The sequence below is a fragment of the Lepidochelys kempii genome, chromosome 5 (genome assembly GCF_965140265.1).
Source record: "Lepidochelys kempii isolate rLepKem1 chromosome 5, rLepKem1.hap2, whole genome shotgun sequence".
Lineage (NCBI taxonomy): Eukaryota > Metazoa > Chordata > Testudines > Cheloniidae > Lepidochelys > Lepidochelys kempii.
In genome coordinates this window covers 42,250,177-42,265,297 of record NC_133260.1, presented here as the reverse complement: position 1 = coordinate 42,265,297, position 15,121 = coordinate 42,250,177, and the positions used below count along the sequence as shown (strand labels likewise).

Genomic DNA, 15,121 nt, shown 5'->3' with positions numbered 1-15,121 from the left:
ATAACAAAAGTCTACTATTACAGTGCAGAGTGCCAGACAATAACCTAGCTAACTAGATAGATTGAAATTCACTTAGCTAATTGTATCTGTGTTATCAGAGTGATGCATTCTGAGGCACTTCTCCCCCAGAAGGATTTCAAGGGGGAAAGTCATATTTAAGAAGCTTAGTTAAAAGTATTTCTGTGTTTAAATGCATCCACAGCCTGGTGAGTGGGAGCATATAGTACATGTTTTTGGCCTTAACTTCAATTTCACTTTACCTTTGCAGTTCATCTATAAGGATGTGTTTTAATCTTTAAGGATTATTTAAGGATGTGTCTTATGTTAATACACTGAGTTATCAGCATGTAGATTGTATTCTAAAGATACTGCAGTGACTGGAGCTCTACTTCTGGGTCTCAGCTTGCTAGTGTACATGCCCGAATGCGTCTGACACTCAGAAATGTTTGCCCTTTGAGGAACAGGCTGGCTCACCTCATTTTGAGATCAACCGACAGTGCCTCAGCGCCCTTCTGGACATTTCATTTTTGTTCCTGTCTGGCCTTGGCCAGCTCACAAGCTCCCTGTCAGAGCTGGGGTCATTGCAGATGATCCCTGTTGTCTGCCATCCCTACAGACTTTGACGTTGGTTTGGACACCATTTCTATACCATTTGATTTCTCCTCTAGCCATCTCATTCGCTGGTGCTAGCTTTCCTTCAAAGCTTTTAGCTGCATAGCTGGGGACATCTTGAGGCTATTGACAGCTCCTTGAGATAGGGAGATCTTTTTGACTTGCATGGTTCACATGCCCCAGTGACTTCAGCAGGTGTTTGTTGGTCACTGGCCTCGTCACATCCCTCAGACATTCCTTTGGCTTCTCAGTAGGTTGATAGTCTCAGTGTTCTGTCAGTAGTTTGGCCTTAGCACATTGTGCTTCCAGAGCATTGACTTTAAGTGTCAGATTACGCATTTAATTCATTATCTTTGGTGTCTTTGACTATTGATGCTTGTTCAGTATTTCTTCCAACCAGGGCTGGATTAAGGTAATTCTGGGTCCCGAAGCACACCACAAATGGGACTCTCAAGGCCTATTCTCTTGTGGGCCTGCACCTCGGCAGGGTCATGCCTCCTACTTTACATGGCAGTGTCAGAGAGCCTACTACCCCTCTCAGAAAGGCTCAGACAGTGGCATGGGGCTCCTTTCACTCCCCAGAAGCAGGAGCAGGAAGTAAGGCTCTCTTACCCCCTCTCTTTAAAAGAGGTGGGGACCCTCCAGAACTTACACTTGAGCTGCTGGGATATCTCACTGCACTTGGGGCTGGGCTCACTGCACACTTCTCTTGCCACACAGAGACTCCTTTGCTGGATGATGTTGACAGGGCCCTCCAGAGGAATGGGTTTTGGAGTTAACACCCTATTCAGATGGACCCATCCCAGAGCTATTTTTTCATGCTCTCTATAGTTTCAGGCAGAGATCACTGAATCAGTTACACTCATGTCATATTTTCAGACTTTTCCTTCCCATCACTGGGAGTAGAAACTTACCTTCTTACACTGAAAGTGTACTGTAATCACAAATCTCCAGGAGCTAGGGCTCCAGCCTGTGCCTTAATCTTGCCCTGCTTCTAGCTCTCCCAGCACCTGCTTTTGGTGGCGGGAAGGGAATGACACATTTGGGAAGTCTCCATCATTTCATAGAATATCAGGTTTGGAAGGGACCTCAGACTGTCTGAAACTATTTTGTATAGTTTCTTCTATTACTCTAAAACTGGGTTTTTTGGAGACTGTCCTGTGGTTTTTAGCCTCTAAAAGTAGGAACCAAGTCAGTGTGATAAAGAAAGAATAATTACTTATTGACAATTCTGCTTCTCTGGAAAGGTCATTTGTTTGAATTCCTACTTCACATGCCTTCCTCCTCTTAGATATGTGGACAGGCCTACATTTTCAATTACTAAATTTTTTCCTGAAAGTTTCCTCCTATCATAAATAGCCTTTGGTATCTGTTATATTTTGAATGTGAGGAGCCTTGTTTTTCCCCTCCTCAAGGAACTAAAACAAAATGTTCTTGAAGGTACTGAGGCACTAGAATTTGATCTTAGAATAAGGCTGTGCCTCAGAGTCCCAGATGCCCTTGAGACAATTCTACCCTGTCCCAGGCTGGCAAGCTGAGACCCAAGAGTAGAAATACAGTCAAATGATATCTTCAGGGATACAGCATTACAGGTAAGCAATTATTCCTTTTCCAAGAGTCTCAGTTTAAACATCTCACTTTAGTAAACGTGTCATGAATATGGAGAAAGAAGTCCCAAATGGAGTAAGGGGAGATGTTCTTACTGAACTACTTCTAAGGTATAATGGCAGGAAAACCTCATTTTGTTGTTGTAAGAAAAATATTTTTTGTTCATTACAACTTGTCATTTTCAAAATAACACACACTAAGTTCATAAAGACCATGTTTAGAAGTGCAAACAGAGAGTAATATTATATACCATCATTTCTTCTATCCCAACATTTCATAGGATTCCTATTCATAGAGTTTAAGACCAGAAGGGACTATTAGATCATCTAGTCTGACCTCCTGCATATAACAAGTCCTTAAATTTCACCCAGTTACTTCTGCAATTGAGCTCAATAACTTATATTTGACTAAAGTTGGGTTAAAGCATAATTTCCAGAAAGGTATCCAGCTTGGATTTGAAGACATCAAGATATGGAGAATCCACAGCTTCCGTTGGTAGTCTGTTTCAATGGCTAATCACCCTCACTGGTAAATGTGGGCCTTATATACAATATGTATTTGTCTGGCTTCAGCTTCCAGCCATTGGTTCTTGTTACGTCTTTCTTTGTTAGGTTTAAGGAGTCCTTCAGTACCTGGTATTTTCTGCCACTTGATCCCATTCTGTTCAAGTCACCTCTCATTCTTCTTTTTGATAAGCTAAGCAGTTCTTTAAGTCTCTCACTGTAAGGCATTTTCTCCAGCCCTGGAATAATTTTTTAGGCTCTTTTCTGCACCATTGTCAAGCAACATCCTTTAAAAATGTAGAGACTAGAACTGTGCATGGTATTCTGGTGCCAGTGTCGCCAATGCAGTGTACAGAGGAGAAATCATCTCTATCCTCTCCTTATTACTTCCCTGTTTATAAACTAAAGGATCACACTGGCCCTTTTTGTGACAGCATCTGGTACTGGAAGCTTATGTTGAGTTGCTCACCTGCCATGTCCATCTTTTAAAGTAACTACCATTTAACACAACTAAATACTTTCATAGACGTGAAATCAATTTTAAATATGACACTTTGCATGACATTTAAAAATATTATTTGATTTATGAAGATTAAAACCCAGACCATATCCTGTCCTAGATCTGTATGAGTGGAGTTCCCTTTGATGGAAATGAGTATTTGTTTGTGGGCTTAACTTTCACAAGATCATATACAGGCTGCCCTGTGTGTGTATGTAATTACTGGGAAATGAGCGCACACATACAAGCTAGTCATTTGCAGCATGAATGTGCAACTATCTAGGTACTGTGCAAGAATGGTTGAGGAGTGGGTGGAGCTATATTTATGTTGGCAGACTTGTAACTTTCAGTGGCAAATTGGGTCGGAAGCTTCCATTATTGTCAAGCAACAATACATATGTGTACAAATTAAAGTAGGAAAGCTGCTATTTACTCAGTTCTAAAATGCTTCTAGATGTGTGGATAAGAAAGTCTCAGAAAGAGCAAAGTCAATACAGAGAGCAAACTATGGCTACGTTTACAGTAGCAGCTGGTGAGATGATTCCCCTGCTTGTGTACACAAATGCGCACAGCTCAGTGAGAGCCAACGTGAGCCTAAATCGCAGTGCAGCTGCGGCAGCATAGGTAGCAGCAGTGGGTGTCTGTGCTACCGCGGCTGCACTGCGATTTAGACCTGTGCTGGCTCCATGAGAGCTAGTGTGAGTATGGGTACATGAGCAAGGGAATCATGCCCTTAGCTCAGGGGTGGGCAAACTTTTTGGCCCGAGGGCCACATCTGGGTGGGGAAATTGCATGCAGGGCCATGAATGTAGGGCTAGGGCTGGGGCAAGGGGTTGGGGTGCAGGAGGGAATGGGGTGTGTGGGAGGGGGTGCGGTGTGCAGGAAGGGGCTCAGGGCAAGGGGTTGGGGCAGAGGAGGGGTGCGGAGTGTACAAGGGGGCTCAGGACAGGGGGTTGGGGTTCAGGCGGTGTGCAAGGTGCAGCAGGGGGCTCAGGGCAGGGGGTTGGGGTGAAGGAGGGGTGCGGGGTGAGGAAGGGGGCTCAGGGCAGGGGGTTGGTGTGCAGGCAGGGTGTGGCAGGGGCTCAGGGCAGGCAGTTGGGGTGTGGGGTGCTGGAGGGGTTCAGGGTGCGGGCTCTGGCCCAGCGCCACTTACCTGGAGTGGCTCCGGGGTGGCAGTGGCGCGCACCAGGGCCAAGGCAGGCTCACTGCCTGCCCTGGCCCCACACTGCTCCCAGAAGTGGCCGGCACCATGTCCCTACAGCCCGGGGTGGGAGAGGGAGGGCAGAGGGCTCTGCGTGCTGCCCTCACCTGTGGGTACCTCCCAGGAAGCTCCAATTGGCTGCAGTTCCCTCTGCCTTCCCTCCCCCAGGGGCCACAGGGATGTGGTGCCGGCCGCTTCTGGGAGCAGCGTGGGGCCATGGGGGTGGCAATCCCATGGGCCGGATCCAAAGCCCTGATGGGCTGGATCCGGCCCACAGGCCGTAGTTTGTCCACCCCTGCCTTAGCTCATAGTGTAGACATAGCCTAATACACAGAAATACGTTATTTATTCAAGTCTTGTCCTCACAGAAGAACAAGAGAGAAAGCAACATGTTGGACCACTCTGGGAAGATATGAAAAGTCAGACATTAATTCTATGATTTACCCCAATGGAGAAAATTATATCATCCATAATATTTTCAGTAATAGGTGTATTTTAAATGGTAATTCGTACAAACACCTCCTCCCAAAAAACTTGTTTCAAAACCCAGATAAGATTGCTGCCTAACAACATAGTTACCTATAACATCATTTAGAAACCTCAAATTCATAAAAACAAGGAAATAGGTTTTTAGTAGGTACAGGACTGGGTTTACAACTGTTACTGAATTCAGTAGGAACAGGATTGGACCAAAACTATCCAGAAAAGCCATATTTTTTTTAGTTTTGAAATATTTTTCCATATATAGATGGCACTTGAGTCTTCAAGGAACTTTAACCACATGGAAAGTTTGAAGGAGTGTTAGTAAACTAGATAAAGACAAAGACATTAAAAAAGACAATATTTCAAGTTATGGTAATTTTTGAATAATCTGTAATTAAAAAACACTGTGATGTGGTTCTCTTTTGCCTTCACAGATATCTGACAATTTTCAGGCCAAACCAGTGTTCAAAGGTGAAGTTTATAGGGGGCTAAAATAGGGTTTCAACCACCTTCCATTATAAAACCCTAATTATGGAGAGGCTACCATTTCTCCATAATAGATGATATTCTAAGAAAAACTATTTTATTAGTAACATTATATTTCTTTTCCATTAGATAGACAGCTTTAATTGCAAGCCATAAATTAAGTTTATTAATGGTGATGCAAAGAAATTTAACAAAGTTCCATCAGCTTAAAATATGTGCTGGCTGCCCTGCCAAACCAGAGTAAGCAGGACAATGAGTCTATAAAAATGGCTTTGTCTAGATTCCACAATGTGCCAGTCCCTCTCCAGATCACCATCTCTTCCTCCAAATGATGCTTAAGAATATGCTATCCTGATAATGTTCCATCAATTATAGAACCACCTTGGATAATGTTTTGTTAAATTTCTTAGAGGTCACTTTTACATTGTGATGATCTTGACTCATGTTTTGGACCTTGAGGTTTAACTCATGTACTGTTTATATTCAAGCAAACAAAAATACACCCTACCAAAACAAGAGTCCCCACACCACATGCTTTTCTCTCTGGGGTGAGGATAAGAGAACGAACAACATGTGACATATGTGGAGTTATTTTGCTTAATGCATTACTGGAAGGCACTCAGATTTTTTGTTGATGAGTATGGTATAAAAAACTATGTAGAATAGAAATAGAATGGAAAACACAAAATGGAAAATTGATTCAAAAACATAAATATGTTTAATTACTTAATGGTCAGTCTCACACTCCTTATTCAAAGAAGCTTCTTATTGCTGCCAGTGCAAGTTTTGCCGGACTAAGGAGTGGAATTCCTAGAATTCATTAGCCAAAAGTTACTAAAGGTGTACAAACTGGAAACATTTCTAAATGCATATACTTTCTAATATTGTAAAGATCATAATTGTTATGTATTTTTGTTGATATAGTCATTGACTATACAGAGGCTGCATTGGTTTATCTAAAATATGTTTCAAAATCAATTTAGTTAAATCACTGCAAACCCCTTGTGTGGGAACAACTGTATCAAATTGGTTATAACTGTTTAGTTTGCATCTATAAATTTACTGATGCAAGCTAAATGATATACACCAGGCTTAACATGATATATAGACACAAAGTTTTTGTCCTAGTTTAACAAAATCACTTTAAAAACTAAACTTTAGTTAAATCAGTGCACCTCTGTGTAGCTTAGGCCAGATAGTACTATTGAATTTCTTGATTTGAGGTAGAGAAGTATGGCAATACTCTTTGGTGGTGCCATGGGTTTTTACTCACAGTAGATTGCAGATTTTTGTAGTATTTATTTTCTCTCTTTTTTCTTACATGCACCGAGCAGTGAATTAATGTAGAAATTTGAAGTGTTATCATTAACGTTTGAGTTAGTACCCTTTGAAATGAATGGAACAGATCTGGCCTCTCCTCTGAGATTTAGGTTCTGTAAACACAGGCAGATGTCACTCCATCTGTTTGTTACACTAGGGTCGTGTTTTTGAGGCTATCTCAGCACCCATATAACAGCTAGCAACTCAGTCCATACATTATGTGGACTATACTGGCATAGATACGTCACGGTAGTTATGCTGGCATAACCCCATAGTATAGATACAGCCTACTCTGACCGAATGGGTTTTTCCATCAATGGAGGAACACTGCCTCCCCGAAAGACAGTAGATAGGTCAATGGAGGCATTCTTCCAGAGACATAGCTGCATCTACACTGGAGGTTAGCTTGACATAGCTATGTCTGTCAGGGGTATGTCAACCTAAATTTTAAGTGTACACCAGGCTTTAGGGCTAGATTTATAAGGGGGTTGTAGGCTTCTAACCTTCAGGCAACCTGCTGCCTAGTGGAATTCACAACCTCAGAGTAGGCTCCCAAGCTCCCTACATGATGCGTCGGTACCTAAAACAGGGATTCACAGAAGCCAGCATGCTGAATGGGGAGCTGCCTAAACTAGCCAATAGGAAATGCTGAGGGGAGGGGTGTTGCTTAAACCCCACCCTTCAAAGGAAACGAGGCATCTGTCTCTGCTTGGGATGCCTAGTCATGAACCTTCTCCTAGAGTTAGGCACCTAAGTTAGGTCAGTGCTTTCTAAAGTAAAAGTGAGGAGGAGCTGCTGCTACCCTGCGTATATCGACTAGCTTAGAGATTGGAGCATTCATCTTGGATGCTGGAATCCTGAAATGCCACTTTGACCAGATTAAAAGCAGAGACTAGAACCTAAGTCTTCTATCTCCTAAGTGAGGACTTCCCCCCTCAACCTCTGGGCTTTAGGAGGATATTCTTGAATGGGTCTCTTTCAGTCACTCCTGTATGACATACTTCAATAGTCATTGGAACAGTCAGTGAGTGAGAATGATGCCATAGCCCCATGGTTAGGGCATGCAGCTGAATGGTGGGAGATCTGCGTTTAAGTCACTCTTCAGAATTGGGTGGAAGAGAGATTTGAACCTGGGTCTTCCACACTTTTGGGTGAGTACTCTAACTATTGGCCTACTGTCTGGTGTGGATTAGGCACACTCAGAGCATGCCTACTGGATTGGGCCCAACAGCCAAGACAGGAAGGGGAACGTCTATCTTATGAATCCTGCTTGAGCTTAGATGAGCATTAGATGTTGAGCAGTTTGGCAATGTCAGGATTTTGGTGGTTTTGCCCATGCCCACTGGCAGAAATGTCGCAGGGATTTTTACTGTGACTTTAGGTTAGGTAACAGCTGAGTGGGGCTTTTGTGAATGCCAGTGGCACCTAAATGTTGGACTTAGGTGCCTAAAGGGGTAGTTAAGTGCTTGAGCCCGTTTTGTGAATTTAGCCTTTCATTTTTATTTTAAATGAAAATTTAGATGCGGAACAACAAGAAGGTGGTATGGAAGAGGTCTCGTACCAGCATATGCTGGCTAAATTTGAGCCCAGATGTTATTTCTTTTGTGAAGTAACTCAGTTTAGTGAACAGATAGTGAAAACTACTGCAGAAGAGGAGCATTTATGGTGATGGTTTCCGTGTAGGGAAAAGACAACTGAAAGCTGTGTGTGCAGTTTAGGATATGTGCTCATAGTCTTTGAAAATAAATGGATAAGGTACATATATAAAGCACCTTCCTTTCCAAAGTGTCCCATAGCACTTCACAAGCAACATACAAACTACTGAAATATGGATGTGCAAATGTACAGAGTATATCTGGCAGTCATTAGGTGAACATTACAGCCTGATAAAATGACCCCTTACAATCTTGCTGCATGCATGTTACACTGCCTGCAGAGACACAATAGCTTATGTGCTAATTTTTGAAAATAGAGGTGCTGAGCACCACCTGGGAGATGATGAGTACTCTCAGTTAAATAGTGAGACCATGTCTACACTGCAAAATAAAACCCATGGCAGCGAGTCTCAGAGACAGGGTCTACAAACATCTGGTGGGTGGGTCTCAGAGCCCATCATCCAGCCTAAGCGGGAATGTTTATACTGCTATTTTTAGCACCATAGTGCAAGCCCCTCAAGCCTGAGTCTGTAGACCCAGCCTCTGAGACCCGCTGCAGTGTGTTTTTTTTCTTCAGTGTAGACATACCAAATGGACTATTTAAAACTATCTCTAACTCTGGTTGACTTCAACATAGTCTTTATAATGCCTTTGATGTAAATAGCATCAGTTTCTAAGTGACTTGCCTAAGACCACAGAACCAGGGTTAGAATTTGTAACTTCCTGCTTCCCAATTCTCTTGCTGTCCCGTACCTCTCTCTCATATTGTAAAGATTGTCATCAATTCCAAAGCCTTTAGGTGTTGATGTAGAGACTGGAATCTTCAGACTGGCAAATATAGTGTGGAATTATGTCTATAAGGCAATTCCCTCGTGTTTACACATCCAAAGGCGCTCCAAAGCTGGAGTTATTTCTTCTGTTGTTCAGTTTTAATGGCTGAAAATCCACATATTAAGGCATGTAGGAATTTGTGGAGTTGGCCTGACATGTCTCCTTTCTTTCCTGAACCACTTCCCCTTTCATGAGAATCTGAGATTGCAGACATGGAAGTAATGAAGAATAAAAGGTCTTCTCTCATGCATTGTAAAATTTGGAAAAATGATCAGTTTCCTTGGCAGAATCCAAACTAGCGAATAATCTGCTTAGGTATGATCTGCCTAAGATCTGTAGTGCAATTCTGAGGTAGAAATCTATATGTAAAACGTCCCTCATATATAGTGTAAATTAATTAATATTATTAATTTGAGCCTAAAGAAGTGCAATACAGTGTTAGAACTCAGCATTTGGATACAAAACACAGTGGTTTCTTTGAATAATATTTGCCTAAAATAAGTCTGTTATGTAAGTTTTCTCTTTTGAAGCAATGTATGGCATTAAAACATCTCTCGGTATGCCATCATAGAGGGACACTGTGTTCACTCTCTGAACAAGGCCATTTTGGCTTGGCATCATTTTTAATGGATATGAATCATATAATTCTGGAACATCGTTGTCAATAGATTGTTTCATGAGGGAAAAAAAGGCTGATTGTCACACACCAAAAATGTCTCTTGCTGTCTTACCACATCTGGACAAAAATGGTGGGAAAGAACTGAGGAAGCGAGGCAGTAATTTTTTCTTCATTTTCTCTTTGTGTTGCTAATAGGAGCTTGCTCCTTCTCCCACGGAAGTCAGTGGGGATTTTGCTGTGAGTTCAGTGGGAGGAAAGCTGGTATCTTCTCTGTTTAGTATGTTGTCTTATAATTAAGGATATTTGCAGAGAAACAGTAACTAGTTGCTTTTGTTTGTCTTCTTATTCTCCTTTAAGCATGGCGTTATCGCTACAGAAGATGAAGAATATTTCATTGAGCCTTTAAGGAATATAACTGAAAATTCCAATCATTTTAGTTTTGAAAGTGGTCATCCCCATGTTATTTACAAGAAGTCTGCCATGCACCAACAACATCTCTATGATCATGCTCATTGTGGCGTCTCAGGTAAATAAGCATGAACATCAGTTATGTTTTCACTCTTTTAAAAAAAGTGTCATTTAAGATTTAAAACTAAAAATACCTTTATATTATTTCTACATTGGTTCCATGTACCATACATGATAGGGTTCAATTATTGTGAGTTTAGTGTTAGGAACTCTCCTCTTGGATGATGCTGTTCACCCCTTTGAAAAGTAGCTTTGCATTTTTTTCAGATTCAAGTCAAGAATGTAGTGTCTTTGAAGGCTAAGGCACTGGGAGTAAGTCTTATTTTATTCCTTTATTGAGTACAATGGTAGTGATGAGCACAGGCTTCCTCACAGTGTGCTGTAAGTGTACCTCATCCCTGACTGGAAGGCACGACTAGTATTACATACAGCTCAATGTTTAGTAAGTGTTGTGTATCTCATTTGAGAAAACTTGACACATGATAAATGTGTGTTGATGTTATGATTAATAATATATTTGGAAATGAGCCGGAAGTCACCAATTTTTTCTTTGATACCCTTTGATACTGATTATTGATTCAGTTTGTTAAGGTTACTCCCAAAATAGTTGCATAGGTGATCTAATTATGAGTGTCACAGGGGTGATATCATAGTTTTGGTTGAAAAATGTTTCCATTCACAGCCCAATTTTCCATCCACTTTAAACTTTCTCAGAACTCTTCTATTGTCCTCAATTTTCCCTGCTTAGACTGAGGCCAAAAGATAACTTTTTTTAGGCCAATTTAGAGTAAATCTAACAAGCTGTTTTAGATTTATGGAACTAAAAAATATTTTTTACATCTTTGACAAATGGTCTAACCTTTTATTGTTTATGTACATCTTAAGAATAGTTTGTTCTGAAAAGTTTACTTTAATCTTGGGCATTAGTCCTTAGTCAGATATAGTGCATAGGACAGGTTTGGCAAATATTAATTTCAAAATAAAAAAAGGTAACAAATTCATTATTGATGTAATCTCTGCTGGCTGCTATTGTTAGAAACTGTAACTTGCTGGCACCGTCTGACTGAGATTACAACACAAAGGCCCCTGCCTGGAGAAGAGTTTTCCTGAGTGGTTCAGTTAGTTGTGTTCTTCCTCTGTGTGGGGAACAGCACCCTTCAACTCCACCTATTTAAAGAAAGGATCATGGAATGTAGGTTACTGCTTTTCCCCCCATGATCATAGCCCCTGTAAAGGCTGATTCCCCACTCTGGCACTTCGAATGAAGAAGGTGGGGGCGATCAAGGACTCTAAAAATTAATACTTGCCACTCCAGGCTTGTATTAAACTTCCAAGGTTACAGCTTTTCTCTGACCTTGGATTGGTAGATGCTGCCAGCACCCAAGTGCAAAACCCCTTTGAGAACCCAGGAAGGCGGACTTGGGAATTCCTTCCTGTGGGGTACCCCCAAGCCCTTTCACCCCCCTCTGGGGAAGAGCTGAGAAAGAAAAAAGGGAAATCAGCTGTTGCCACCAGCTAATTAAACAATATGTGCACAAACCTCTTAAGACACAAAAATCCAATCCTGTTCTTAAAAAAGGTAAATTTTATTTAAAAAAAAAAAAAAAAAGAAGAAGAAGAACATACATCTGGAAACTCAGTCTATTGCTAGATTTTAAAAGAGTAACTACAAGGATTAAGCATCAAGAATAGTTTTCTTGAGGTCCAGCTTAAAGGTTTCAAGCAAAACAAAAGCACCTGAGGTTAGCACAGAGGAGTCCACAAGCCATAAAGAAATAAAAGGGATAAACCTAACTGCGTCTTTCTAGACATTTCCTGATCTACTTATATATCTGGGGTTTTAGATGAGTCGTTTCGAGGTATGATACTGATGATTTTTCATACCTGGCCCAAAGCTTCTTACAGCATAACTGCAGCCCTGTCTGCCTCTCCCCGGAGAACGACAACAGACAGACAAAAGGGGAGTCTTGTTTCAATTTTAAAAAGTTCTAGCCTTCCCATTGGCTCTTTTGGCCAGGTGCCCACTTACTTCCTTTTACCTATACGTAGCAGTGAGATTTTTTAACCCTGGAGCAATTAGAGAACAGCTACTAAGAGGGATTTTATAGCTACTGGCTGGCTGGGTGTCCATAAAAGGGAACTATCCCTCACTCCCTTCATTTATCACTGCCCCAGAGCAGGGAAGACATATCAGCCCCTCCTGAGGACACCACATGGGGAGAAAGATAAATTAACTATATCCAAAAAGTCATCTGTGACAACTGAGGGGAGGTGAGATGACCAGCCTGGTATGGGCATTTTTTAAGAGGTGCACATCACACACACAGTTCATCAAATGTGTACACTGAGAGCTTGCAGTCCTAATAAATGTGTCCCTGCACTCTCTTAAAAGTGTCCATATACTACCCACAGCTTTCAAATCCTTGCCACCCCAAACCCCTCCCATCCATAACCCCCCCAAACGCAAACCATAACCTGCAATGCATTCCTCTCTACTTCCCCCTCACTGCCTTGGAACCTCCTTGTCCCAAGTTCCTTCCTCTGACATACTCTCCACATTTCTCCCAGATGTGTGGGTCTTCCACCCTGCCCACTCCACTCCTCCTCCCAACCACAACTGTCAAACCCTCTTCTTCCAGCTGCCACATCTTTTTTGACATCCTTATCTCAGCTACCAAAATCCTACCAACTCCTTCCATGACAATTATTAAACCTCTGACCCCCATTTGTCAAACCCCCAAACTTCCTCAGGACCTCTGACAGCATCTCTTTTTTTCATCCTTTCTCAACTTCCAAATCCCAGGACCAGGTCTACATGAGAAATGTTTGCTGATATAGTAATGTTGGTTAGGGTGTGATTTTTATACCAGCAAAAGCTGTAGTGTAGATGCAGTTACATCAGCAAAAAAAGTGCTTTTGCTGATATACCTTATATTATTCAAGGAGCTATACCGGTAAAAGCACTGTGGCTGATATAAACTGTGTCTACACTAGGAGGGTTTGCCAGTATAGCTATACCTGTAAACCTTTTCTAATAGAGACTAGACCAAAGTCCCAAAGGACACCTAGCCTGTAGCAGCAAAATAGACAGGTATAGAGGGATATCCAATCGATAGCATTTGGTGGACATGGGGAAGATGATATTTCTGACTCATCTGAGAAAAATATTCAGATATCTGGCATGAAGTGGGCAGATTGTCTGGAAGATGTTCAGTTTTCCTTCGAGTGATTGTGTACATATACATTCCACCAGATGTGTATGTACGCTCAGTGCACTGGAGTGTGAGATTTTTGTACCCCTACATGGCACATATATCTCTATTGTTCTTGTGTTCTCAGGTGAGGGCATAAAAGGGGTGTGTGTCCACCACCTCCCTCTCACTTCCTTCTTACTGCCTGTGGCGAGAGTTGGAGTTCCTTGTAACATTAGCTTTGGTTAGCCAGCTTTGGAAAATGTTCTCTATATAGTTAGTATAGTTGTAGTTAGTATTTATGATAGGATAAGATAGATAGTTTGGGTGTAGTTTTATTAGTACCTGGAGGATTTATTATGAAAAAATCCCCAGGTTTTAAACAGTGTGCCATGAGCAGGGATGTTATCTTTGTCACAGATGGGCACAAGAGCTGTCTGTTTTTTCTGGGTGAGGGACAGAAGGGGGACAAATGCCCTATCTGTACTTTCTTTTGCACCCACACTAAGAAGCAGAGTGACTATCATCTTAAAAGTTCACCTCATGAAGGAGGTGATAAGACCTGCAATTGAGCCAAGCCCCAATCATGACCCAGAGGATTCTGGATCAACTCAGAGTGCTACTCCAGCTACTTCTGACTCCAAATGTAAGTCTGGGAGTAAACATCATCCTTCCCCTTCTCTATTTGAATTGGAGTGTTCTAAGCATTCAGGCTCTGACATTACCTCTAAAGGTATGTCTACACTATGCAATTAGGTCGATATTATAGAAGTAGATTTTTAGAAATCAATTTTATGCAGTCGATTGCGTATGTCCACACTAAGCGCATTAAGTCGGTGGAGTGCGTCCTCACTACCGTGTCTAGCATCGACTTATGGAGCGTTGCACTGTGGGTAGCTATCCCACATTCCCGCAGTCTCCGCTGCCGATTGGAATTCTGGGTTAAGCTCCCAATGCCTGATCGGGCAAAAACATTGTCGCGGGTGGTTTTGGGTACATGTCATCAGTCGCCCCTCCCTCCGTGAAAGCAACGGCAGACAATCGTTTCGTGCCTTTTTTCCGTGCAGACGCCATACCACGGCAAGTGTGCAGCCCGCTCAGCTCAGCTCACCAACACCGCTGCTGTTGTGTCCTGGGTGCTGCTGGCAGCAGATGGTGCAGTAGGACTGCTAACTGTCGTCATACACCACTTCCGCTGCAATTCTGCTGCTATTGTCTCAATAGTGAATTTCTCCATGTTATCTGTCATGGGCTCCTGGGTACGTGTGTTCTTCCTTGGGAAATGTGCGTGGTGCTAACCATCATCCTCCACCACTTCTGCTGCAACTCTGCTCTCCTGTTCTCATGAATCCACCTTGCAGGTCCTCTCGCCGTTCTTTATAAATATCTATTCTTGTGGCATTGGTGTTTAGCCACTGATTCCGCTGCAACTCTGCTCTCCTGCAGACACCATACCACGGCAAGCATGGAGCCCGCTCAGATCACCACAGCAGTTATGAGCATTGTAAACACCTCGCGCATTATCCTGCAGTATGTGCAGAACCAGAACCTGCAAAAGCAGGTGAGGAGGCGACAGCAGCGCAGTGACGAGAGTGATGAGGACATGGACACAGACTTCTTTCAAAGCACGGGCCTCGGCAATTTG

General features: G+C 42.3%; 1 protein-coding gene across 8 annotated transcripts in view; it reads left to right on the top strand.

The window, feature by feature from the left end:
• Nucleotides 1–15,121, top strand: part of ADAMTS6 (ADAM metallopeptidase with thrombospondin type 1 motif 6) — a 328,383-nt gene that overhangs the window by 11,786 nt on the left and 301,476 nt on the right. For all 8 annotated transcript variants that reach the window (XR_012158888.1, XM_073344058.1, XM_073344059.1 and 5 more), the window contains one exon: nt 10,175–10,343. Coding sequence is in view for 7 of the 8 variants with exons in the window: in XM_073344058.1 (XP_073200159.1) it covers nt 10,175–10,343 (169 nt within the window). In the remaining variant the exon portion in view is untranslated. The remainder of the gene's footprint in view (nt 1–10,174; nt 10,344–15,121) is intronic.